This window comes from Lolium rigidum, chromosome 6 (genome assembly GCF_022539505.1).
Source record: "Lolium rigidum isolate FL_2022 chromosome 6, APGP_CSIRO_Lrig_0.1, whole genome shotgun sequence".
In the NCBI taxonomy this organism is placed as follows: Eukaryota; Viridiplantae; Streptophyta; class Magnoliopsida; order Poales; family Poaceae; genus Lolium; species Lolium rigidum.
This window is the reverse complement of record NC_061513.1, coordinates 197,334,502-197,359,886: the sequence shown is the minus strand read 5'-3', so window position 1 is coordinate 197,359,886 and position 25,385 is coordinate 197,334,502. Positions and strand designations below refer to the sequence as shown.

Sequence of the window (25,385 nt, the reverse complement as noted above, 5' to 3'; positions counted from 1 at the left end):
AACTTTCACAGAGCGTAAAAGTGAACTTCGTGACAATATAAGGCATGTACCCGTACACGTTTACTTTTTAGATTAGCATGGAAAGGGACAACGAATGGAGAAACACTTTAAAATTAGATTCCTCCTGGCATAGGTATATGTTTGCAGCGTGTCCGATTATCTTATTACAAGATTATGCTAATTGGAAGCAACTAGAGAACCATATTTAAGGACTCTGAGATAGTAAAATACACAAGGCAACAACAGGTTATGTGCAGATAGTTATCGTTTGATGCCTGTGACTCATCATTATGAGCAATAAGATAGATAGTGTGACTAGGGTAATCAGATGACAAATTCCAGTAGTTCAAACAAAATACGAAGATAAGTAGGGTATTATCAAGATGAACAGGCCAGCCTGGGTCTCAACTACCTTGGATGCAGGGGGCTCCTGCATCTGAACTTCTCATGGACTCCACTGGACAGACAACAGAAAGAGGTTTTCAAAAAAAAGACAACAGAAAGAGAGCGGCCTGGTGCTTTCCTCGAGCTCCTAAAAATATATAGAGTGAACTTGTCAATAGAGAAATGTGAACTTCTATTATTTTTTCCCATCAGCCACACATCAGTAATAGCAGCACCCATGAAACGAACTCCACGACAAGTAAAAATGAACTTCAGAACATGTGTTACAGCCACCATTTGTGAAGTTTTCTTAAGCTTAATTTCTGAACTTTATTTTCAAGAATCACATGCAACACTACCAAAACAACCAGCCAAGCTAGAGTAATTCAAAGTTTCAAATTCAGCAGAATACTTGGATTTCTTGTGATCTTTATTAATTACAGAACTAGTATCCTAGTTGCAGCTTGCAGTTCACAATCGACATAAACAACAGTCGGCGGTTTCGGACTCAAGAAAATGAAATGAACTTCTAGAATGACAAATCAAACGCCTGGCATGTTCAGAGTGAAGTCGAAGCGAACAAACATTTTTAACATCCCGGATGCACGAAGCGAACTTCGCTGACACAGAGTAATGTACTGCTAGCAAATACTGATAAATGTGCATTTCCCTAGGCGAAAGTTTTCCATTCTATGTATTTTTTCAATACAACTCCTAACAAAAATACACGCAATCTGTAAGAAAAGAACTTGTGGACATGGACACTACTGGACACGTGCTTCTGTAAAATAAAAATCGAACTTACATGAATGAATAATGTGAACTCCCTGTTCATGTCCGTCGGTCGCCTCGATGCCACTACATCGGTGAAGTTCAGACCCCGCATCGAAGAGGTTAAGCGCAAGGGCTGAGCCGCGTGAAAATGTGAACTTCCACACAAAAAAGACGCGGCGAACTTCTGGAAAAAAAGGAAGCAAACTTCACAAATAAATCAACTACCTACGGTACTAGCATCCAACATCCCCACACATAAGATCATAATACTACTAGTACTGTCTTGGCAGACAACACAACTTAGTTCCTAAACATGCCACTAACTGAAAACAAAATGTAAGACCTGGTACGGAACTAAAACACTCTATACAGTTAACTGACGACATAAGATAAAAGTTCAGAACTAAAAGGAACTTCAGAAACTGAATATAGTGAACTCCTACTTTGGTTTAACACATCAAACTCTACAAAACGAAAAGTGAACTTTAATTGTTTTACACATCAAACACAAAAGTTTTTTTTTATAGTGGACTTGGGTAAATAATCATATGTCGCTTAATAAGTGGACTTCCTATTGTTTAGCTTTTCTAAGTTAATAGGAATAATGAACTTCCACACAAAATAAAACCGAATTTTCACATTGAGATAAAGTGAACCTCGAAAGGAAAATGATGTGAACTTGCAGGAAAAAATAATTGACAGAGTGAATTGCATGACAAAGAGAAGGTGAACCTTTTGGTGAATTCGAGATGAACTTCCTGTATTTTTTAAAGATGAATGGTTTCTTCAATCACCCCTGCCTATGTATAAAAAAGAAAAATAGCGCCAGAAGAATGGCTGCAGCTGCTTGCCTATTACATATTTTTTGTAGCTTTCTTGAGCAAGCAAACTTCAATTGTTTTATACATAAAATTCAAAATATTTTTATGGAGTGGGCTTTAGTTTTTCGATGAATGGAACTGCCGTAACTTAACAAGTTGAACTTTTTATACAACAGCATATTTTCTGCTATTTTTAATCATTTCTCCACACGTTGATGATGAAACAATATAAAGGTGGAACGCATTGCACATGAGGGCATCAATAGTAGAAGTTCAGCTCTGAACTAGTAGCACTTGTAAACTGAAATACATACCAGATGCACAGTGAACTGCATCACAACTACTTGATCAAGATGGCATAGTGGTCATGGTAACCTACCAATAATTAATAAGAATAGGATAAATTGTTCAAAATGTAAGACTGTAAGTCATTATGCTTTAAACAGGGCCAATAAGAACAAACTTGCTATGAAGAACTAGATAATCAAATAAAAGGTGAACTTTGCTCCGCTGTACCCAAGTGCACTACTTTTCTGTATCAGCAACACATCAAAATGAGCCTACCAGTCGCAGTTCGATGTCTACTTTCTGAACATAGTACATGTGAACTTGCAATGAAATCCCAGGAAATACTAAGTGAACTTGCTAATTTGAATAGTCTGAACTACATTAAACTTGGTGATAGAAAAATATGAAAAAAATCACCTCAACATCAACTCTGATTCAGTGGCTACTCTCGGTTCAGATGCATCCCCGCACATGTAATTTTAACAAGTGAGCTTCCAAAATAAATTGAGGTGAACTTCCAAACTTTTTTGCTCTTACCCCTTGAAGAAAATTTCTGCAATTTCTGATTTGCTAGTGGCTGCTAGCTAGATAGTCTGCCGAAAAAGCATCTAGATAGTCTGCCGAAAAAGTATCTGGGTAGGGAAAAATAAAAGGATTTAGCTATCTAGCAAGCTGCAATGGAGCCAAGCATGAATGTAGAGGCTGTTCTGATCGATCAGATGCATTTGCACCAGGCGATTCCCGCCCAAACTACCACGCGCTGAGGGTGTGACTAGCTAGCTCGTACTAGCATCCCTCCCCCGTCCAAGAATCCCTCCGCTGACACCGGCCCCTACCAACCCTAGCCGGTTCACCACCACCAAATCAACCGCCGGAGCGGGCGAGGGGGTGGGTGGAGAGAGATCCCCAGACAGCGAATCGTCGCCGGCGGCCGGTGGTGCGGCGGATTCCCCACCGAAGCTAGAGAAAAGGGGGAAAGGGATCGGAGGAGCAGGGCACAAACCTTCTTGGCGGCGAGGTAGTAGGGTAGCACCGATGCAGGAGCTCGATGGGTGGTGGTGTGAGCCTCCCGGCGTTGGGGATCGGGATCCAATCGTGGCTCGCAGGAAGATACGGTGCAGCCGTTGTGGGGAAGGAGATGGGGCAGAGCTATGGGCTGCTCTGTGGAAGGAGAGGGGCTCCCGCTGGAGATGGAGGCGGGGTCGGGATGCGAGCTTCCGCCGGGGAAGAAGGCGGAGCGGGATTTGGGGTCGGGCGGCGCAGTGGCCCCGCTGGGAAGAAGGTGAGGAAGAAATCGTGGGCGTTCTCGTCGGTCGGTGGATCGGGTAGCTAGATTCTGTTCGGTAGTAGAAACCAAGTCGGAATAGGGGGTTCGAGAATAGCTATTCTAGAACCCCTCTTAAGGGGGGTTCGAGAATAGTTGGGCATATATATATATATATCGACGCGGATTTTCTACCCGCGTAGCTAGCTGTGCATAGGGCAGCTGCCGTGGGATCGTGCGCAGTGATTCGTGCGTCCAAACGTCTGTCACCGTTAGCCCCGATCAGCTCTCATTTTTCTACGACATGATCATGCCGGTTTGCGCTGACAAAAAGTAGGCATGTGTGCTTGCTGTCGGATCGTGTGAGAGACCAAATCACGTGGCCTTCCGGGACCTCCTGACACCAACTTTTGAACACCGTAATTTTAGCACATATAGGCAACTGGATCCAACCTTCCTTTTGCATAGCACAACTATTATTTGCACAAATTATTTTGCCAAGTTTAGATAGTGCCAAGAAAAATTATTCTTGCCAACAGATTAGTGCCAAGAAAATTTATAGTTTTTGAAGAAGAATTATATTTTTACCACAACAGACTAGTGCAAGGAAAAAAAATTGTCACGCATATAATTGATCAAATTCAACTTGTTATTCAGGTCCTAATTAACAGCTCCATTGTTATCAGTAATGCATGATGAATAGCATATATTAAGAAATCACAATTTCCCCGCTCCAGGACAAATCTTTCAGCAGCACAAAAACAACTAATCTGGATGAACAAAGGTGCAAAAAGGTTGATTCAAAAAATTGCAGAGTAAATAAAACTTTGAATCCTATAACATTTATGCGGTCATTTGTCACCAAAGTTGTGAACATCCAACAAGAACTAAATTATGCGAAATAATCACGCGAGCATATTTCAAAATTTACATAAGAACCGAACGAAATGCTCTGTGGACAAAATTCTGCATACGATCACATCTTGCAAAAATCATGACCTCATTTATTGGTTTGAGCGACAAGGAAAATTGGAAGACGAAACCATCGCGGTGCAGATTGAAGAACAACCAAAGCACCATTTAAGATGAACCTGTTTGAAGCTGCTTCTAATGAAGCAGCGAGGCCCCCTATGCCAGCTGCTTCTGATGCACACGTCATGGTCGGCACTCGGCAGCATTGCAAGATGCTGGGAGATCCACGCGCCTATGTTGTGGTCGGCCTCCCGCAACCATACCTCAACTGCTCCGCACTGGGCCATCTCGGCTTCTCCCACCGGTTCCCGGCCACCGGCGTGGCGCCCATCGAGCTGGCGTTCTCCATGTACTCCCAGGCAAGCAGCCGTCGAGCTCCTGTGGCAAGCAGCGGAGGAGGTCGCGGGCACCGGATGCTTTGTCGACAGCTAGCTCTTCCTCTCCCCACAATTTCTCAGCTCGCCTATGGGCGTCGTGGTAATTGATTTCGTCAAAATCGAGCGCCGTTGGCCATGCCTGCCGATCCCGCGGGGCAGTTCGTGCGCGCGGTGGTGCGGGGGAAGGGGAGCCATGGCCTCGAGGCGCTGCTGCTGCACCCCGTTGACCCGGCCCGCCCGTCCTTCCGTCTCCCCTCCCAACCCCGGCATGAACCGGCCTCCCCTATCACCGCGCGGGCGTCAGAAGGCCGGCCTCCACGGAGAGATAGGTGAGAGAAATCCAAGAAATTCATAAGCTGGAAATCCAAGAAACAAAGAATAGGTGAGACAAAATCCAAGAAATCAAGATCGGGACTAAAGAATAAGTGAGAGAAATCCAAAAATCAGGATATGGGCACAAATCAGCTCGCCCCATCGGGAAGAGAAGCAGCTATCGCCCCTCTAGAAAAGCTCTGCAAATTTCCCTGGGCGCCGCCGCGGGCTCCTATTGATGAAGACCCTGCATCTAGGCCCCCGCTGTCGCCAGGTTCGAGGAGATGATGCGGAGGTCGCGAATCGCATTGGGCGGCGCTCTGTCGGTCTTGGCTGATCGGTTGCGACGCAGGATTTGGGGGCATGCCGGCCAGCGTCCAGCTCCGCGCGAAGTAGGCGAGTGCAGAGAGCCGCTGCCGGTCGATATGCCACTCCACCGCGGCCGCCGTGAACCAGGCGGGCACCACCACCCACGTGCGGCCAGAGATAGGGCATGGCGGAGCGCGTCGCGACCGGGGATGTGGCACGGGGCGCGGGGGTGGAGGGTCCGGCGACCGGATATGTGGGCTGGGTGGGGCGCGTCGGCGACCGATGCGATGTGATTTGGATAGCCGGTGCGGGGATTGGTTTTGGGAATCTGGGGCGGCGCAGGTGTGGATGTGGCCGTGTGGCAGAGAAGAGTCGTGCGGTTGGAGAATGGGAAGCTAACGGCGTTTATCTAGACATGATGCAAAACTGCTCTATAGGCTCATCCGACGGTAGACAAGGGGTGGGTAGCTAGCCCCCATGGTAGCTGACTATTTTCCATATATATATATATATATAGGACATATTCATACTACATCCGGGTGTAGTTACACCCACGCGTGTTTCTCATAATCTAGAGAGTATCTATCATACCAAACGGTATGTACATGTAGTATGAAGTATATAAAACTATTTTGGAAGTATATATACTACTTTGTAGGCAGTATGTACATTTTTTACGTAGACTCTTTTTTTACGTATACATATGCATGTATTTCGGATATATAGTGCAAACTATGGGTTCACTTGCATTTTTTTCACCAAACTTGGTTTGGAGTATCTTAGATATAGTATACGAATATATATATATATATATATATATATGGGAAATAGTGGGCTACCATGGTGCATAGCTATGCATACCAATCCAACCATTAGATCATCTATAGGGAGCACAAAGAGAGCACACGGTGTTAGTCCATCACACATGCATGGCATCCTCCTCCGTTATATTCAAATCACCGCCATCCGGTTGATTCGGGTTGGGAAATAGTCGGCATAGGCTGCCGTCGGCGTTTTCACTTCCCTTTTGATACCAAAACAACAACCCATTTGTAAAGAAAATTAAAATAGTACATCCAAATTTCGTACGCACCTGACCATAGAACGTTTCTACCACATTTTCGTACCAAAATGACAACCAAAATGAGACACAGATTCCGAACCAATTTTACAACGGAGTCACGGTACGCTCCACCGCAAAACAACAAGTTCGCCGCCGCCAGCAAAGTGGAAGGGCTTTTGCTAGTTGCCCGCCAAGTGCAACAACAAGCTCGTCGGCTTGGTCTCTCTCATGGGCGGCGTGACACCACCGACAACGTGGGGCACGGGACGCACACGGCGGGCATGGCGGGCACGGCGACGGGACACTTCGTGGACGACGGTTCGGCGTTTGGGCTGGGCAGGGGCACGGCCGCCGGGACCACACCGGGCGCGCACCTGGCCATGTACAAGGTGTGCGACGGGGAAGGGTGCTTCGAGTCGGACATCGCGGCGGGGATGGACGTGGCCATGAAGGACTGCGTCGACGTGCTCTCCCTCTCCACTGGGCGGGCCGTCCATGCCCTCGGACAAGGACCGATCGCGATCGGCGCGTTCGGGGTGATGTCCAAGGGCATCCTCGTGGTGTGCTCCGGCGGCAACGGCGGGCCGACGCCCTCCACGTTGTCCAACGAAGCGCCTTGGATACTTACAGTGGCGGTCGGGTCGGTGGACCGGAGCTACCGGGCCACCGTGCGGCTCGGCGACGGCGAGGCGTTCGACGGTGAGTCGCTCACGCAGGACAAGCGCTTCAGCGCCAAGGAGTACCCCCTCTACTACCCTCGGGACAGCAACTACTGCGACGTCTTCGACGTCAATATCACCGCCAAGGTGGTGCTTGTGCGACACCGAGACGCCGATGCCTCCTCCGAGCTCGATCGAGGCGGTCCGGGCGGCCGGTGGCGCCGGGGTGGTGTTCGTCAACGAGGCTGGCTTCGGGTACACCATCGTCGTGGAGAAGTACTTCAACCTCCCCATGTCGCGGTGACAGCCACCGACGGGGCCAAGATCATGGGCTACGCTAGGGCGGGGTTGCCGTCGGCGGCTGCGCCCTCAACGCAACCATCTCGTTCCCACGGCACGATGGTTCACGTGAAGCCGGCGCCGATCGTGGCCGCGTTCTCGTCGCGCGGGCCGAACGTGGCCAGCCCCGGCGTGCTCAAGCCGGACATCATGGCGCCGGGGCTCAATATCCTCGCCGCGTGGCCGACGATGGTGCACTGGAGACGGCGACACGGAGTCGTACAACAACAACGTCGCCTCGAGGCACGGCCATGGCCACGCCGCACGTCACGGGCATTGCCGCGCTCGTGAAGAAGGTGCACCCGGACTGGTCGCCGTCCGCGGTCAAGTCCGCCATCATGACCACGTCCAGCGTGGTCGACAACGCCGGCCACCCCATCATGGACGAGGAGCTCCGGAAGGCGAGGTCCTACTCCATCGGCGCCTGCCACGTGGACGGTGCCAAGGCCGTCGACCCCGGCCTCGTTACGACCTCGGCGAATACAGCGCCTACATCTGCGCGCTCCTCGGCGAGGCGGCCATGAAGACCATCACGGGGAACAGCAACCTGACGTGCGCCGCGGTGGGATCCATCCCGGAGGCGCAGCTCAACTACCCGGCGATAGTGGTGCCGCTCTCCGACAAGAAGTTCAAGGTGAAGCGGACGGTGACCAACGTCGGGCCGGCGAGATCCAGGTACACCACCCACGTTCACGTGCCCAAGTGGCTCAATGTTATGGTGGAGCCGGAGGAGCTCGAGTTCGAGGCGGCCATGAAAAGAAGACCTTCACCGTCACCGTGAGCAGGGAGGGCGACGGCGGGCAGCTGGCCGAGGGCAGCCTACACTGGAAGTCCGAGGATCATTCGGTGCGGAGCCCCATCATCGCCGACGCAAGGGTTGTCGCCAGATGATTGTGCCATCGACATACCTTACAAAGTAATAACCCATATGATATTCTTCCAAACTGACTACGTACTGCTCGTTGAGTTCCAGGTTGTAAACTTGCAACCACACAAGAATTGTTGTAGGACACAAATCAAACTAATAACCATATATCCCTTTACTCTGTTTGTTAATGCTCAACTTCAGGACGTACTTGTGGGCAATTATTCGAACGCTCGCTCCAAAAATCATCCAAATTTAGGAACAAGTTTTGCATACGGCAAGTAGCAACAGCTCTGTCCACACCGAAAACGCTTGGGCTCAAAACAATACCGAAATATCTCGTCGAAGGCATTCCTGGCAAAGTGAATAACTTATACTATTGCAAATCTTGAAGCACAATCAGAAGATATTTATCTCAGATCCGCGCCAAACTGAGAGCACCACTTCTTTTCTCGAATTATTGAGTCACTCATTGTGCCTCCTTGGGTGCTTCATGAATATTTCAACACAAAAACTCCGGATCGGAAGGTTTCATTGGGAAGGATGATCTCACTGTTACAAAATCAGCAAGACATGTTAGACAGTAGAATGACATTTTTAGTGTATTTACTATTTAGGCTATTTCTGAACAACGGAACCATACAAAACACACGAGAAGGATAACAGGGAATTCAGAATACATGCCTCGTGCAATCTTACAAGGTACACAAGTTAAAACTCCCAAATGCTTTTTTGGAAGCTTCACATGGGAGATATCCAGAATTACGGAGATAATTACACAGCCAACCAAGGCAACGTAAAACTCTCTACTGCCCATACATTTGTTTTTGTTCCTGAAGAAACTATATGGGAGGAGGGTGCCAACGTTAGATGCTATTAACTTGATGCAAGGCAAGAGTTTCTTCACAAAGTGTAAGGTGTAGACTGAGCCATGTGATCTTTTTTCAGACCATGTCCATCACTGACATAAAAGTAAATAGAACCGCCACAATCAATCATGATGACTGCCACAATCAATCTGCATGATGACCGTAGCCGACGTTAACTTGTCGTTTTGGAACCAAAACAACAACACTCACTCGTCATGGTAACCGTACCGATAGTATCTTGTCGATTTGGAAACAAAACAACAACCATCATTTGGCTCAGTTTCCACCGTGACCGATAGTAACTTGTCATTTTGGAGCAAAAACAACAACATGATACAGCTCGGTTTGAGCCGTGACCGATACTAACCTGTCGTTTTGGAAACAAAAAAGACACAACGGATCGGAGTGATGACCGTAGCCGACGTCTACTTGTCGTTTTGGAACAAAAACAACAAAAGTAGCTCGACATGGTAACCATGCGAGACAGTAAAATGTCGATTTGGTAAGAAAAATACAACTATCATTCGGATAGGTTTTGCACCGTGACCTATAGCACTCGTAAAAAATGAACCAAAATGACAACCTAAAGACGGAGCTGAGTTTGCCGGTCTGCTATTCCTCCCGAGGCACTTAGCTGTCTCATCATATAACATCCGTTACATGAGATGCCAGACTAACTTTTCATCTGCACCTCATTAGTTTTTAGCTCCCTCTATCCAACGGCTCCCGCCCTATGCACAGCTACCACCCATGGTAGAAAATCCGCGTCGATATATATATATACATATTCATACTACACCTGGGTGTAGTTACACCCACGTGTGTTTCTCATAATCTAGAGAGTATCTATCATATTATCCGGTATGTACATGTAGTATGAAGTATATAAAACTATTTTCGAAGTATATATACTACTTTGCAGGCAGTATGTACATTTTTTTACGTAGACTCATTTTATACGTATACATATGCATGTATTTCGGATATATAGTTCAAACTATGGGTTTACTTGCATTTTTTCACAAAACTTTATTTGGAGTATCTTAGATATGGTATACGAACATACTCAAACCGATAAAGTATCATAGATACTTCCGTATGGTAGTATATTAGACATGGGTGTAACTACACCCAGGGGTAGGAAGTATTTATTATCCTATATAGAACATATTCATACTACACCCGGGTGTAGCTACAACCACGCATGTTTCTCATTGTCTATAGAGTATCTATCATACCGAAGAGTATATACATGTAGTATGAAGTATATAAGACTATTTTGGTAGTATATATAATATTTTTTAGGTACTATGTACATTTTTGTACGTAGACTTATTTTTTTACGTATACATATGCATGTATTTCAGATATATAGTTCAAACTACATGCTCACTTGCATTTTTTCACCAAACTTGGTTTAGAATATCTTAGATATAGTGTAAGAACATATTCAAACCGATAAAATATCGTACATACTTCTATATGGTAGTATATTAGATATGGGTGTAACTACACCCAGGGGTAGGAAGTATTTATCCTATATATATATATATATATATATATATATATATATATATATATATATATATATATATATATATAGGATAAATACTTCCTACCCCTGGGTGTAGTTACACCCATATCTATATATATATATATATATATATAGGATAAATACTTCCTACCCCTGGGTGTAGTTACACCCATATCTAATATACTACCATACAAAAGTATATACGATACTTTATCAATTTGAGTATGTTCGTACACTATATCTAAGATACTCCAAACCAAGGTTGGTGAAAAAAATGCAATTGAACCCATAGTTTGCACTATATATCCGAAATACATGCATATGTATACGTAAAAAATGAGTCTACGTAAAAAAATGTACATACTGCATATAAAGTAGTATATATACTACCGAAATAATCTTATATACTTCATACTACATGTACATACTCTCCGGTATGATATATACTCTCTAGATTATGAGAAACACGTGTGGGTGTAACAACACCCGGGTGTAGTATGAATATGTCCAGCACTATTCTGCAACCAGTTGCAGAATAATATTCTGAGCACCGACTTGGACTTCTCTGGACACAAGGTTGAACTTCCTGGATGAGAGGGTTGACCTTTCTGTCGGAACTTACCTGAACTTCCCATTTTCTTCAGAGCTACTGATTATACTACGACTTTCTCAACCGTTGGTCGGAACTGTGCAAGTGATATACCGTTGGATAGATAATGAAAAACCGCAACTTTTTCATGTTCACAACTTTCGCAGATTATGCATGGTTTAAATTTAATTTTGAAAATACGAAAACGGTTCTATATGGCCAGAAAACGAACTTCTAGTTTGATTTTCGAATAGCTTATCGAAAATGTTCAAATGATATACCGTTGGATAGATAATCAAATTGCGCAACTTTTTCATGTTTTACGTTTTTTCAAAATCCTCACAGTTTTTGAACAATTTTGAAAATACCGAAATTCGGACGTACTTAAAAACGAGCGGACAGTAATTTGGATGTTTTGTTTCGACCGTTTGTCGGAATGATGCAAATGATATGGCGTTGGAAAGCTATGAACTAGGCGCAACTTTCGTATTCGAATTGATTTCTCTAATTCCATACAGTTTAAGAGAAAAACTCGAATTACTGTCCGCCCGTTTTATGTGACGGGCACGGAATGATTATCCACACGATTTTCATCCGGTATATTTAAACAATGCAAATGCTATACGGTTGGAAAGGTGTCAAAATGGCGCATCTTTTTTGTACCTACCATTTTATCCAAATCCGAACGGTTTAAAAGTAATTTTAGAAGTTTTGAAATCATTTTTTCGGTATATTTTGTGGGATAATGATTTGAAATTGATGGATTAGATCCATTTATTTCTTGTAAAATGTTGTAGGTAATGAAATTAGACATATACTCTATCATATAAAGCTTTTGGTGACAAATATTGAAGTGGTTGGTGATCAAATCGTTGAGATTTGGACAACAGATTTCCGCCCCGTAAAAACAGAGCACTGAACTTCCCTCGACATGAACTTGTACTTATCGGGAAATGCGGTTGTACTTCTTGGTGCGGTTTCATGAAAGTGTTCAGTAAAATAGAGCTATAATTTTGACCACACAAAATGTGCAGCACAGCTACGCGCATCTGAACTTCTCGTGACATGTCCTTGTACTTCTTGGCCTTCGTGGTTGTACTTCCGGAAATGTTTCGATACTAGTGTGTTTTACAATAATTAAACATGTGTTTCGGAATGACAGTTTTAGATTTCCCTAGACTCTATTTAAGAGATTTTGCACTTCTTTCTTTGTATAATTTGCAGTTCCTGTAATTACTGCTTGTACTTCCTGTAGTCTCCGCTTGTACTTCTCGGAATAACTCCTTGTACTTCCTCACGGATGACGGGATTACTTTGTTTTACTTACATTTGGATTTTGTCAGTTTCTTGTACTTCCTATATTAGGTGCTTGTACTGCTCGTGTCGAACGGTTGTACTTCTCGACATGAACTATCCTTGGGGGTGACGAGATTATTTCGTTTTTACTACATTTGGATTTTGTCGGTTTCCTTGTACTTCTTATAGTAAGTGCGTGTGCTGCTCGTTTCGAATAGTTGTACTTCTCATATGGTGTCCGTTTGAGGTCCACGACCACACAAAATGCTCAACACAACCACGCGCGTCTGAACTTCCCGTGACATGTCCTTGTACTTCTTGGCCTTTCGTGGTTGTACTTCCTGGAATTTTTTTGATACTAGTGTGTTTTACAAAAACTAGCATGTGTGCTTCGAAATGGTAATTGTAGATTGTCCCTATATTCTATTTAATAGATTATGCACTTCCCGGATCTTAATATTTGAACTTCACAACGTGCTATGTGAACTTATGTGGGGGTATTTTCTTCATGTAATTACCGCTTGTACTTCCTGTTATCTCCGCCTGTACTTCTCGGAATCACTACTCATACTTCCTTGCGGATGACGGGATTATTTTGTCTTTTCTACATTTGGCGTAGCCATACGATGCTCCCGATTTCCTCTCCATCTGGCGCTGCTAATCAAGAATTGGCGGCATACTCCTCTATCTTTGAGGCGCAGACCAACCGATTGTACTTTTCACCATTGTATATTTGTACTGCTCCACCGATGATCAAACAGTTCAAGTCAGGACAATCAACATACGGCTGAAAATCATCAAGATTTAGTAGAGTGTATATATACTTCCAGAAACATCAAGTGTGAACAAAATTGTTCTATTTTACATATACTTCCCTTGTCTCTGGCATGTATTCCCGTCAAGTGAAAATTGTATTCCGATTAACATAGGACTTCACACAAACATATATTGTGAAAGAAACAAAGAAAAAAAAATCAAAACCACCATAACTCTACTGAAAACTGAACTTTTTAACACTGTAATTCCACCATTGCTGCAAGTCAAAAAAAAAAAAAAACGCTAACCACTATTGTACGAGAGTTTTTCATTGTACTTATGCATATGCACTTATATATAATACCTCATTTTCTTCACAACAAGATGGTTTTGAAGTTTTCTGACATGCGGGAATATGAAGTTAAACTATCTGTGTGTATTTCACAATCCTTGCCAATTGAACGTCCCACATCTTTCCATTTTTCTCTCTACTGCATAGATAGATAGGTATGTGAAGCGCTGCAGCTCTCCTGACTATATGTACCACATCTCACAAATAAAGACGGGAACCATGCTCTAATAAGCTTTTACAAATAAACATGCAAACTAAACCATTGAAGTTGTGCCCTGTTGGAGTAGATCAAACATTCTTACAACAGAAGAACTAATCCTTAAACAATAATCCTTCTAAATTAATACTTCCCGTGGGTTTTCTCTATGTCTCTACGTCTAGATATCTGAATCAAGTATGTGTCTATTTCATTTCGGAAACAAAACAGCGATACTTGTATTCCCAGGCAAGCAGCATTAGCATGAACTTCGTGTTAACATACAGTGATTGGAGACAGCTGCCAATTATCATCTGTTCTAGGATTTGGAACAAAAACATGACGAGCTCCAGCTGTGGAGCAGCCGCTCACTGTAGGCCAACGTCGGGCAACAAGGACGCGAAGGACAGGAAACTATATTTCTTTGATACAAAGCCTGCACTTCACAATCCCTATGATTTATATTTGTTAGTTGTACTGCCGGTGTCTGTGAAGAACACATCAGTATGATCAGTTCTAAATCGAACTATTTTCATCCTGCGCTATCTTTTCTTCGTGGCTCTGTCTTGCTGTGCTTGCACTTCTCTTTTTCACTTGTTTGTACTGCCCGAACAGATAAATTGAGATGAATATTTTGAGATGAAGAGCAACACAGCTTGACTGGTGTGGCCATGTCGCCGACGGCAGCATCACGGGACGTCGGGAAGAAGAGGCCTCGCGTCGTGCAAGAAGGAACAGCAGCGCGCGGGAGCGAGCCGGATGGCTCACGGCGAGCGGAACCAAGGGTCGCAGGGTGCCCTCCGGCAGCAGAGTGCCACGGCCGCAGGGGCATACGGCGATCTTGAGGAGCCAGAGGGTGGCGCAGCAGTGTGGTCGAGGACGCAGGGCGGTGTGGCAGGGGGCGATGGTTGGTGGCGGGGCGGGATGCAGCGGCTTGGTGGGGCACGTGGTCGGCGGCGGCCGCGGCCCGGCGATCCGGTTCAGGTCGCGCCCCAGCTTGCAGAACCCTCTGAAGGCGGCGTTGTCGACGAACCTGATCTTGACGCCGATCGGCGGCGCCGCGAGCTCGCTCTTCATCTCGTTGAAAACGAACTGGTCGTGCTCCTTGGGGAACCGCACCCTTGCCGCCTGCCAGTACGCCATGGCACGCGCGTTCCTCGCCGTGGCCTTGAAGTAGATGAAGCCCGATGTGGGCGCACGGCCGGCGGCGGGCGGGCGGGGCGCAATGCGGCAGCTTGGCGGGGCGCGCGGCCGGCGGTGGGTGGGCGGGGCGCGTGGCCGGCGGCGGGTGGGCGGGCGCGCGCGGTCGCGGCGGTTGGGCGGGGCGTGATGCGGCGGGTGGGCGGGGCGCTCGGCCGGCGGCGGGTGGGCGGGCGCGATGCGGCGGCTTGGCGGGGGCGCGCGGCCGGCGGCGGTTGGGCGGGGCGTGATGCGGCGGGTGGGCGGGGCGTTCGGCCGGCGGCGGGTGGGCGGGGCGCTCGGCCAGCGGCGGGCCTAGCCGGCGGGATGTGCCCATCGAGGGAGGAATTAGGTGGGGGTGGTTGACCTATTTTCTCATCGAACCCGAACGTTTTTCGGCGTCGATCGCCTCTATACGGGCGGTCGGTGCTCGGAATAATATTCCGAGCACCGGTTGCAAAATAGTGCAACCCTATATATATATATATATATATATATATATATATATATATATATATATATATATAGGTCTGCTATTCTCGAACCGGTTCGAGAATAACTATTCTCGAACCCTTTCTGAACTTCCCGGTACATGGATCTGAACTTCTTCTTCCCATAATCTGAACTTCCCGACGGACTTCAATATTGTACAGGGCAAACTCCCGAAACTTGAGTCTAGTTTGAAGTGAACTTCAGGAAATATAGCGAACTTCCGTCGCATCTGAACTTCTCTGGAACCACTTGTGAACTTCACGATGTTTCCAAGTGAACTTCTCGACGGAATACCGGAATTGCATGTCCGTGCGGACACTATTTTCATGTTGATTTTCAAACCGCTTATCGGAATGATGCGTATAATACACCGTTGGATTCGTATAGAAATTTCGCAACTTTTTCATGTTCATTGTTTTCCCAAATTCTTTATTATTTAAAAGTAATTTTAAATATACAAAACAACGTTTTTGCGAGATTTATCTATTTTCGTGCGAGTTTTGGGGTTCTAGTTTTCAAACATTTTATCGGATTGATGCATATGATATACCATTGGAAAGCTATTGACTAGGCGCACCTTTTTCATGTACAACATGTTTCCAAATTCTCTGTGGTTTAAGAGCAGATTTGAAAATACGTGATTCCACTTTTTTAACTTCTCGATTTTTTGTACTGTTTTTTGGGTCTTATTTCCGAACCACTTGTCGGAATGTTCCAAATGATATTGCGTTGGAAAGATACGACTAGGCGCACCTTTTTCATGTTGAAGGTTATTCCAAATTCTAAACGGTTTAAGTTTAATTTTTGAAATACGCAAAAATGGAGATAACGCCGACACGAGAACATTTTGAAATTGGTTCATCTAGATTGATTACGTGTGGCATTGCGAGGTGTTAGAGTATTAATAGAGTTATATTAGTGCTAATTGTACGTAGCACCGGTCGATTTGCGGAATAAGAGGTCGTACGGATGATTTCTATACGTATGATTTCCGCCCAAAAATATAAAGTACATGGAGTTGCTTGATTATGGAAGTGAACCTCCGGATATCTGGTAGTGAACTTCTGACCGTGGTATAGAAGTTACATACATGCTCAAAATGAACTTTCAACATGTTCAAAGTGAAGTTTCGTGCTCGGAACAAAGTGAAGTTTGACAAAAGCAAATTTCTGACATGTTGTGAAGTTTGTCAAAAGCAAATTTCCAACATGTTCATGGTGAACTTCCTCCGCTTACAAAGTTAAGATTGACAAAAATAAATTTCCAGCTTGTTTAAAGTGAACTATTGCTTGGTAGAAAATGAACTTCCACTTTTTCGAGAGAAGTGTACAACACAAAAATATATTAACTTCCACTTTGGTAGAATTTTACAACCAAAATAAACTATATGCGGAGTGAATTTCCTCTTGGAGACGAAATGATCATATACAAGATAAAACTGTAAAGAGCTGTAGTTTCCTGAACTTGAGATGCTACCAGATATTCAATGACTACAGATTACAATTCAGAATAACTCCGTCAAGGCATGTCTCTAAACTTCACACATGCTGGTCTCTTTCTGAACTCCACGACTCTATTTGTCTGAACCACAACCAAGCGTGCGCCACAGAGTAGGTGTCGTGCACCTTTATAAGCTAGAGTGGAGAAATCACAGCAAGCCATTAACCTATTTTTATCCCTGCAATTTGCAATACATCACCCCAAAACAAGCTAAGACAAGTATTAATTGCAGAACTAAGAATCAACGGTTCAGAGGACACGCATGTGAATCAGCGGCTAAACAGCGGTGTATTGTAGTTTTACTCCCCGGAAGCACGCACATGACTGCCAGTGTATGCGCGCGTGGACTTCCCGGCTACGCACAACGGACTACTGAGGGAGGCACAATGAACTCTTGTGGTGCTCTACTTGCAGTTAGAGCGAGCACATTGGAATTTGTAGCAAGAATTACTTCTAATTAGCAATTGCTAGCACTGAAAAATAGTAAAAATGATAGATAAGAGACATGCGGCAATAATAAAAATGGCCATTCATCAATACTCAAAATACCACATGCATGGCTATATTATTTGTTTACAAAGAGGGGTCAATAATAGGAACAGATGGTACTGCACTGCAAACTCCCCAAAATAGCACAGCGGACAGCTGAAGAGGCACAGTTAACATACCTGAAGGTAGAACTGCACATGCTCGCTGCGGAGAGCGACGTGAACTACCGCGGCGGGGGCATGTGAACTCCTGTGGCGGCGCTTGTCCCGTGGCGGCTGTGGCTATGCGGGAGAGCCGGAGTTCATGGTGGCGCTTCCAGGAGTACACGCATGAACTAGCAGCAGTTATTTTGCATAAAAAATGGTGTAATGAACTGGACTAAAGGAACAAACTCGATAAATTGGGATATTGTCATAGCTACTGAACCATCTAATGTTATTTATGCACCTGTACAATGCAAATCTTTCAGCTACCAAAAAAAGGTTGATAAAATGCTACAGAAAATTAGCTAACACATCGTCCATTTCCTGATATTTCAAACTTCCTTTTTTGTCAGGAATCATGACATGTCAACTGCCACTCTATTTGACAAAAAAACATCCAGAATCAGCGTTTACTGTCTTTCAGAAGGTTGCAACATAAAAATACTTCACACTTCATATGTTTCAAATGGTGAATAAATCTAAATGAAATTCGGTCATATATATATATATTTTCTAGCATAATAATAGTTTGTAAGAGCAAGCTACTTCGCACAGATTATCACCGCTTCCAGAATAAATGAGATTTCCACTTTCATCAGCAAATGCTACTGTGTTGACCTCGGACTGAAATATAAAATAATTCAGAGTAGAAGCAAGCAAGGATTCTATTATACTGAACTCTTCATTAGGACTATAGAGAAATAATAGAAGTTCTTCTAATTTTCTCCTCGGATTATAAACTTTCAGAGACAAAAACAGAACCAACAATCACTTCTCACATCTACCAATTAACAAGAAAATCAAGTGAAACCAAACATATTTTCCTTAAATGATAATACCCTGCCACCATTCAGGATGCATTGACTGTTGGAGTTCTTTCTTGAGCGCATGAATTGAACATTTTTTGCCATAATAGTTTACTTCTGGTGATGTATGAATTGATCTTCTTCGATGAATAAAATCGAACTAGTCAAAACGCAACACACAGTTATGTTTGTCCTTCTAAATGAACCCTGTGACGAAATGAACTCCCCAAAAAAATGTAAGTGGACTTATCATGTTAGCAAAACTGAACTTCTGTTTGCTGGTCGATCGAGTTGTTCCGACAAAAAATCCGTTCGGTCGGTAGCGTTGAAGTTCATTGTAATATAAAAACCAAACTTTCACGAAGACATAGGTGAACTTCCCCGCAAGAAAATGAACGAGGCTAACTCCTGGAAAACAAAGTGAAGCCCCCAATAATTTGGAAAAGAAATTACTTTGTTTCCACACAAAGTGTTCACATGCCTAGCATTTTTTTTGTGAATTTCCCATCTAGACAGCTAGAGGAAAGCTAGCAACCAGAATTTAACTTCCGGCACAAAGAGAGTGAGCTTCCAGAAAAAGTTAAGATGAACTTCGCGATAAATTTGATTTTACATACTTACAAACGAACTTCCAAATAATAAACAGCGAATTTGCCCTCTTAAAAAAAGTGAACTTCTTTGTTGCATGTGTATCATTCGAACTAAAAAAGTATGTCTGAACTTTATTGCTCAACGGGCATTATGACAGACACGAGTGTGTTAACAAAATACAAAGAGTAAAGGAGGAGATATGCCCGCAAAAATTTCGGTGAGATAACATGGCATATCATGTTAGCACAAATTCATGTAGCTTCGGTTAAGTAATCAAGGGATTTCGTCGAGAAAGGCAAGTGGAGAAACAGACTCAACATAGTTATTTTCCAAATTTCACAATGGAAATGTAAGAGCTCATAAAAAGGAAATGACAAGTAATTCTGCAACCCCCTTCTATAATGGGAAAAACTTATACAAAAGCAACTAAAAGAATGGCAAAAGTTGGTCACGGTATTATGTAACATGCCGGTTTTCAATGGTAGGAAGCTGATGTATTTTTTTCCTACTGAACTCCTTTCCCCTGATAGTGAACTTTACCTGAAAACATATGTGAACTAGGCCTGCTCGATGGAGGTCTGGAGTGATCCTCGCTGGAGTTCGGAACGGAGCGCTCGGATCCTCGCTCCCGCTTCTGCACCGGCAAGCCCCGCAATAGTGCACTTATCTAAATTAATAAGTGTATAGTCGATGGTAATTGATATAACTTATTTACAAGAAAGGAGATTTAAGTAGCTCATTAGTATGAATGTGAACTGCAGTTTTTTTTGGCCTAATGGAACTGATCATAATTTTAAAAGTGAATCGCTCAGTGCTGAAAAAACACAAATACGTACGGCCAAGAATAAGATTGCATACATCATTACTATTTTTGCATAGCAAAAACAGTGCAGTAAGTAGGCCAACTTCGGGCATGAGAGACTCCTAACTGCCTAGGTCGAACTAAAGTGAAAACGAACTCCAAAAAAATTACAAGTGAACTCGCAATGGTGAACAATGTGAACTACCTTTTTTCCGTAGAAGGATCAACCTCTGTTTCTTTATATCAAATAGATAAAGAGAAAGAAAGGGACCGTCCAAAGAAGAAAAACTAAACTTTATGTGCAAAAGTTTTCATGACAGATAACACCGAACTGAACTTCAGAAGAGTGAAGAGTGAACTCCAGAACATAAGAGAATGAACACCCACACACACACACACACACACATACATGTAAGGTGAAATTACCGCCGAGCTCACATCGACCAGAAAATTGAGAAACTCTAGTTCCAGCCACCAGAATACGCACAAACGGTAGCAGCGCCTTGAGTCGAACGTAGTCTAGACAACATACCAGACGGGAACCTTCTCTAAAATGAAAAGGTGAACTTTGTATGTTAATAAACTGAACTTCTATTTTTTTTTGTCAGACCTGCCTCAAGATTTATACAAGTATTTGCGCCGGCTAGGTTCATTTTTGCTACGAAGGACAGAGAATTGCATAGATAAAGTGGACTTTTCTCGAGACGCCGAGTGAACTTTCTAAAAACAAACAAGTGAACTCCTCCGCAACAAACAACAAGTAAAGTTGAATTGATTTTCTATGCACTAATGGAGATGCCAATTTTTCTAGATTGGCTGACAATGAACTTCGGGCCACAAACTTTTACTATGCTGAACATAATAAACGCAGGACGTACTGACTCTTATAAAATCAAAAGTGAACTTTCCTTTCATAAACAAATTGAACGTCTAACGTTTCTTAAAGTCAGACACGCATGAATAGATGCATCAACACATACATGTACCTTATTTCTCTATCTCCCGACATGTTTGAGCAGTAGTTTTTAAAGTAAGTACCTAGTAGCAAAAAATACGAAGTATAGAAAGTGTGCTTGTGCAGTATTTCAGTTGTTCACGCACAAGTAACAACCACATAATGTTAATTTTAAGCAAATAAACAATATGAATTATCGAAACAAGTTGATGTCACAGAAGTAAATAAGCTACCAAACCTGCAAACTATTGCAGAATATTGGCTCTGGCAGCTGCAAGGAACTGATTGGAAAGTACATATATGCAAAAACAAAGCAGAACTAAGTAAAGCCATGATTTGTGTTGAGTATCACAGAGCAAATCGTAGAGAAAAAGATGGGTTTCTTTTTTCCATGGTGCCTGCAACGTGAGATGACCAGATTGGAGCTTGGGGTATTGGCACCGGACTACCTGCTGCCAGATCTACCGAGGCTTGGTTCTCTTCTACGATAAAAAAAAAAATTGAGGACAAACGGACAGTAAAACAGAGAAAGAACAGTTCGGTACCAGCAGCAGCACAACAGATCAAGTACCACCAGCAGGCTTATCAGTTCAACTCGATGGCCAGATCGTGGAGCACTAAGTTGGAGTCCAGACCGGCGCGAGCGCAAGTTTTGACCGGCGAGAGTGGAAGTCCAAGCACGGGGGAAAAAGCTCGGCTGGTGCGGCTCGGGAGTTTCAGAGCAACGCCTTGGGAAGCCGAGCTCGAGGGCGGCGACTGTCACCAGTGGGAACATCGCCGTCCCCGCCTCGCGGAGGTCCCCCATGGGCCGCCGCGTCAGGTGCTCGCAGAGATTTCCAGGGGGAGGCGTGGGTGTGCTGTCCTGGACGTGCGCTCATGGAGGGGCCGCGCGACTGGAGGGGTGGGAGCAGGGAGGCTCGCCGGTTGGGGGAAGGGGTGGCTATCCGGCGGGGAGAGCAGGGCGTCACGCCGTTGGGGAGGGCAGGGCGGCGCGCCGGCTTGGAGGGTAGGGGCGGCGCGCCGGCTTGGAGGGTAGGGGAGGCGCGCCGGCTTGGAGGGTAGGGGCGGCTCGTCGGTGGGGGACGCGGGGGCGGCGCGCGGGGGCAGATAGGGTGTTGCATCGGTGCGGTTCAGAAGCTCGTTAGGTGGGGCTTGGTGGTAGTAGGCGGTCCGGTACGGGACGTTTTTCCCATGGGTGGGTGGGGGTTCGAGAATAACTATTCTAGAACCACTTTTAAGGGGGGTTCGAGAATAGTTGGGCCCTATATATATATATATATATATATATATATATATATATATATATATATGCGCCTGGTTACTACAAGAACCAAGGTAAACTTTTGAATCATCGTGACCCTATTTTTCGCACATATACACAAATTTTCATTGCCATAAAGTTTGCAAACTAGTTTTTTTGGGTTTTCCACTCATAAATGTGTTTTTTCTTTTGATTTTTGCCCAAATTAGCAAAATTAAATTAAATGGATGTTTCTATGAAGTGGCTATCGCATGAAGTGTGCACACTACCACCAATCCAATTTTCACAGGTCTACAAAGATGGTAGCTACGATGGCAATTTCCAATGATCCATGTGTGCTACCATACTGAATTATCTTTGGGCTAAATCATTTTTATTTCAAATTTAATTGGGAGGAAGGGTAAATGAATTAAAATTCAAAAAAACAAGGTAACTTAAATACTTGGATGCCCCAAAGAAGCGTGGAAGCTCAAAAAAATGACAAAACATGTGCACGCGCTGCATCCAAGTAGAACACATAGGAATCACCGATAGTTTGACCTAAGTTTGAAATCAAACAGAAGGTGGTTAGAAAAATCGAAATTGGGAAAGAAAAGCATGAAATCATAAATTTTTGATGCACTCTAGCTATGAAAAGTATCAAACAATGCATACAAAATGATTTTTTAGAGGAATACTAGTTCAACTTATTTAATTTTATATTAGTAGCCCAAAATTGAACCCCGTAGTTGGATTTTTTTGAACTTGATCTGTAGTACTGGGCAAAACCCTAGTTTAACCTATTTAATCATAGATTCACAGGTCGATTTTTTTACTTTTTTATTATTACTATGCAGCACATGTGTGTTTGCCCGTCGAGTGGAACTCGGAGGAACAGGGATCACTCGGAAGGAGAGAACAAGGGAGAGCATTATGGTGTCTCCCCTTTTCAGGTGATGATGTTGACTGTTGTGCAGGGTTTATCAGTGCGCAGGAGGTGCGAGCGAGCGAGAGAGTGGAGCGAGCTGAGCAAGACGAGAATGAGAGAGATGTGTTTTTGTGAGAGGACAACCGAAAGATCCTGAAGGACCCAGAGACTTCAAATACGCATCCTGATGCGTCTTCTCTTGACAAAGAAGATGGCTGGGAGTTTGCGTACCTACCGCACGTGACTTGTGCTCACTGAAGTGTGGGACCTCACGCATGGGCACCGCATGTAAGTGATAGACCAGTTGGTGTAAAAACTCGGGTGATTATTATACTGCATTAGTACAAAGTTTCCTATGGATTCAAGGGTAGGAAAGCCAAGATAACTCATTTACATGACATTATTTTTTCCATGAAACCAAGTTAACTCATCTATCACTTGGTACATTTTGGAGTGACTAAGAAGGATCCAGGCTTACCTTTTTCATTTTCATGTTTTAAACATGTTTAAATCTTGGATAAACCTATGATTTGACCAAGATTCAAATGGGCATAAAAGTTCAAAAAAAATCAAAAAATGGAAAACCAAAGTATGTAGTCTCTTATGTCATTTAGTAAGCATTCAAGTTGATAAACAAGGTCTAGATAGATTCAAACCAGAAAAATCATGTATCTACCCCCTAACGCTAGACTCTGTCTTATGAAATCAAGGACGAAGAGAAGTGGTTTTGGGTTTCAAACATGGAAATTTCCAAAACCTCCCAGAAGCTTCATTTTGGAGTGACTAAGAAGGATCCAGGCTTACTTTTTCATTTTCATGTGTTAAACTTGTTTAAATCTTGCTCAAACCTAAGATTGACCAAGATTCACATGGGCATAATGTTGGAGATATGCCCGAGAGGCAACAATAAATTAGTTATTGTTATGTCTTAGTGTTCATGATAAATGTTTACACCCCATGCTATAATTGTATTAACCGGAAACATTAATACATCTGTGTTGTGTAAACAACCAGAGTCCCTAGTAAGCCTCTCGTTTAACTAGCTTGTTGATTAATAGATGATCATGGTTTCCTAATCATGAACATTGGATGTTATTAGTAACAAGATCATATCATTGGGTGAATGATGTGATGGACACACACCCATAGTAAGCATAGCATGAGATCAAGTCATCAAGTTCAACTTGCTATAAGCTTTCAGATACATAGTAACCTAGTCCTTTGACCATGAGATCATGTAAATCACTTATACCGGAAGGGTACTTTGATTACATTAAACGCCACTACATAAATGGGTGGTTATAAAGATGGGATTAAGTATTCGGAAAGTATGAGTTGATGCATATGGATCAAGAGTGGGATTTGTCCATCCCGATGACGGATAGATATACTCTGGGCCCTCTCGGTGGAATGACATCTAATTAGCTTGCAAGCATGTGACAAGGTCACAATAGATGACATACCATGGTAACGAGTAAAGAGTACTTGTCGGTAACGAGGTTGAACTAGGTATGGAGATATCGATGATCGAACCTCGGACAAGTAAAGTATCGCGTGACAAAGGGAATCGGTATCGTATGTTAATGGTTCAATCGATCACTAAGTTATCGCTGAATGTGTAGGAGCCATTATGGATCTCCAGGTGCCGCTATTGGTTATTGGTCGGAGAGGAGTCACGATCATGTCTGCATAGTTCACGAACCGTAGGGTGACGCGCTTAAGGTTCAATGTCGCATAAGTAGATTCGGAATATGAGATGGAGATCGAAGTTTGTTCGGAGTCTCTGATGGGATCCAGGACATCACGAGGAGGTCCGGAATGGTCCGGAGAATAAGATTCATATAAGGGAAGTTGATTTCTAGGTTTCGGAAAAGTTCGGGATTTTTCCGGTGGAAGACCGGGAAGGTTCTAGAAGGTTCCGGGGGGTCCACCATGGGGCCCTGATACGTCTCTGACGTATCGATAATTTCTTATGTTCCATGCCACATTATTGATGATATCTACATGTTTTATGCATACTTTATGTCATATTTATGCATTTTCCGGCACTAACCTATTAACGAGATGCCGAAGAGCCGCTGTCTGTTTTCTGCTGTTTTTGGTTTCAGAAATCCTAGTAAGGAAATATTCTCGGAATTGGACGAAATCAACGCCCAGGGTCCTATTTTTGCACGAAGCTTC

The 25,385-nt window shown here is 43.9% G+C and overlaps 1 protein-coding gene and 1 pseudogene across 1 annotated transcript; one reads left to right on the top strand and one right to left on the bottom strand.

Moving 5' to 3' along the window:
• Positions 1–445: 445 nt before the first annotated feature.
• On the bottom strand, positions 446–4,690 carry LOC124663669. The gene is made up of 4 exons (XM_047201341.1): positions 4,601–4,690; positions 3,271–3,603; positions 1,190–1,342; positions 446–532 (listed from the first exon to the last, which is right to left on the bottom strand). Exons 1-4 carry the CDS (start codon positions 4,688–4,690, stop codon positions 446–448), a joined length of 663 nt encoding a protein of 220 aa, XP_047057297.1.
• Positions 4,691–5,015: 325 nt separating this feature from the next.
• On the top strand, positions 5,016–8,453 carry LOC124663668 (annotated as a pseudogene).
• Positions 8,454–25,385: the final 16,932 nt, after the last annotated feature.

What these genes read in the sequence shown, in the direction of transcription:
- LOC124663669 (XM_047201341.1), bottom strand. Translation starts at nt 4,690, where the DNA reads ATGACGTGTGCATCAGAAGCAGCTGGCATAGGGGGCCTCGCTGCTTCA. An exon ending in TCATCTTAAATGGTGCTTTG is followed by an intron (nt 3,604 to 4,600) that starts GTTGTTCTTCAA and finishes ACTACCGAACAG; the next exon opens with AATCTAGCTACCCGATCCAC. An exon ending in ACTACCTCGCCGCCAAGAAG is followed by an intron (nt 1,343 to 3,270) that starts GTTTGTGCCCTG and finishes CTTTTTTTCCAG; the next exon opens with AAGTTCGCCGCGTCTTTTTT.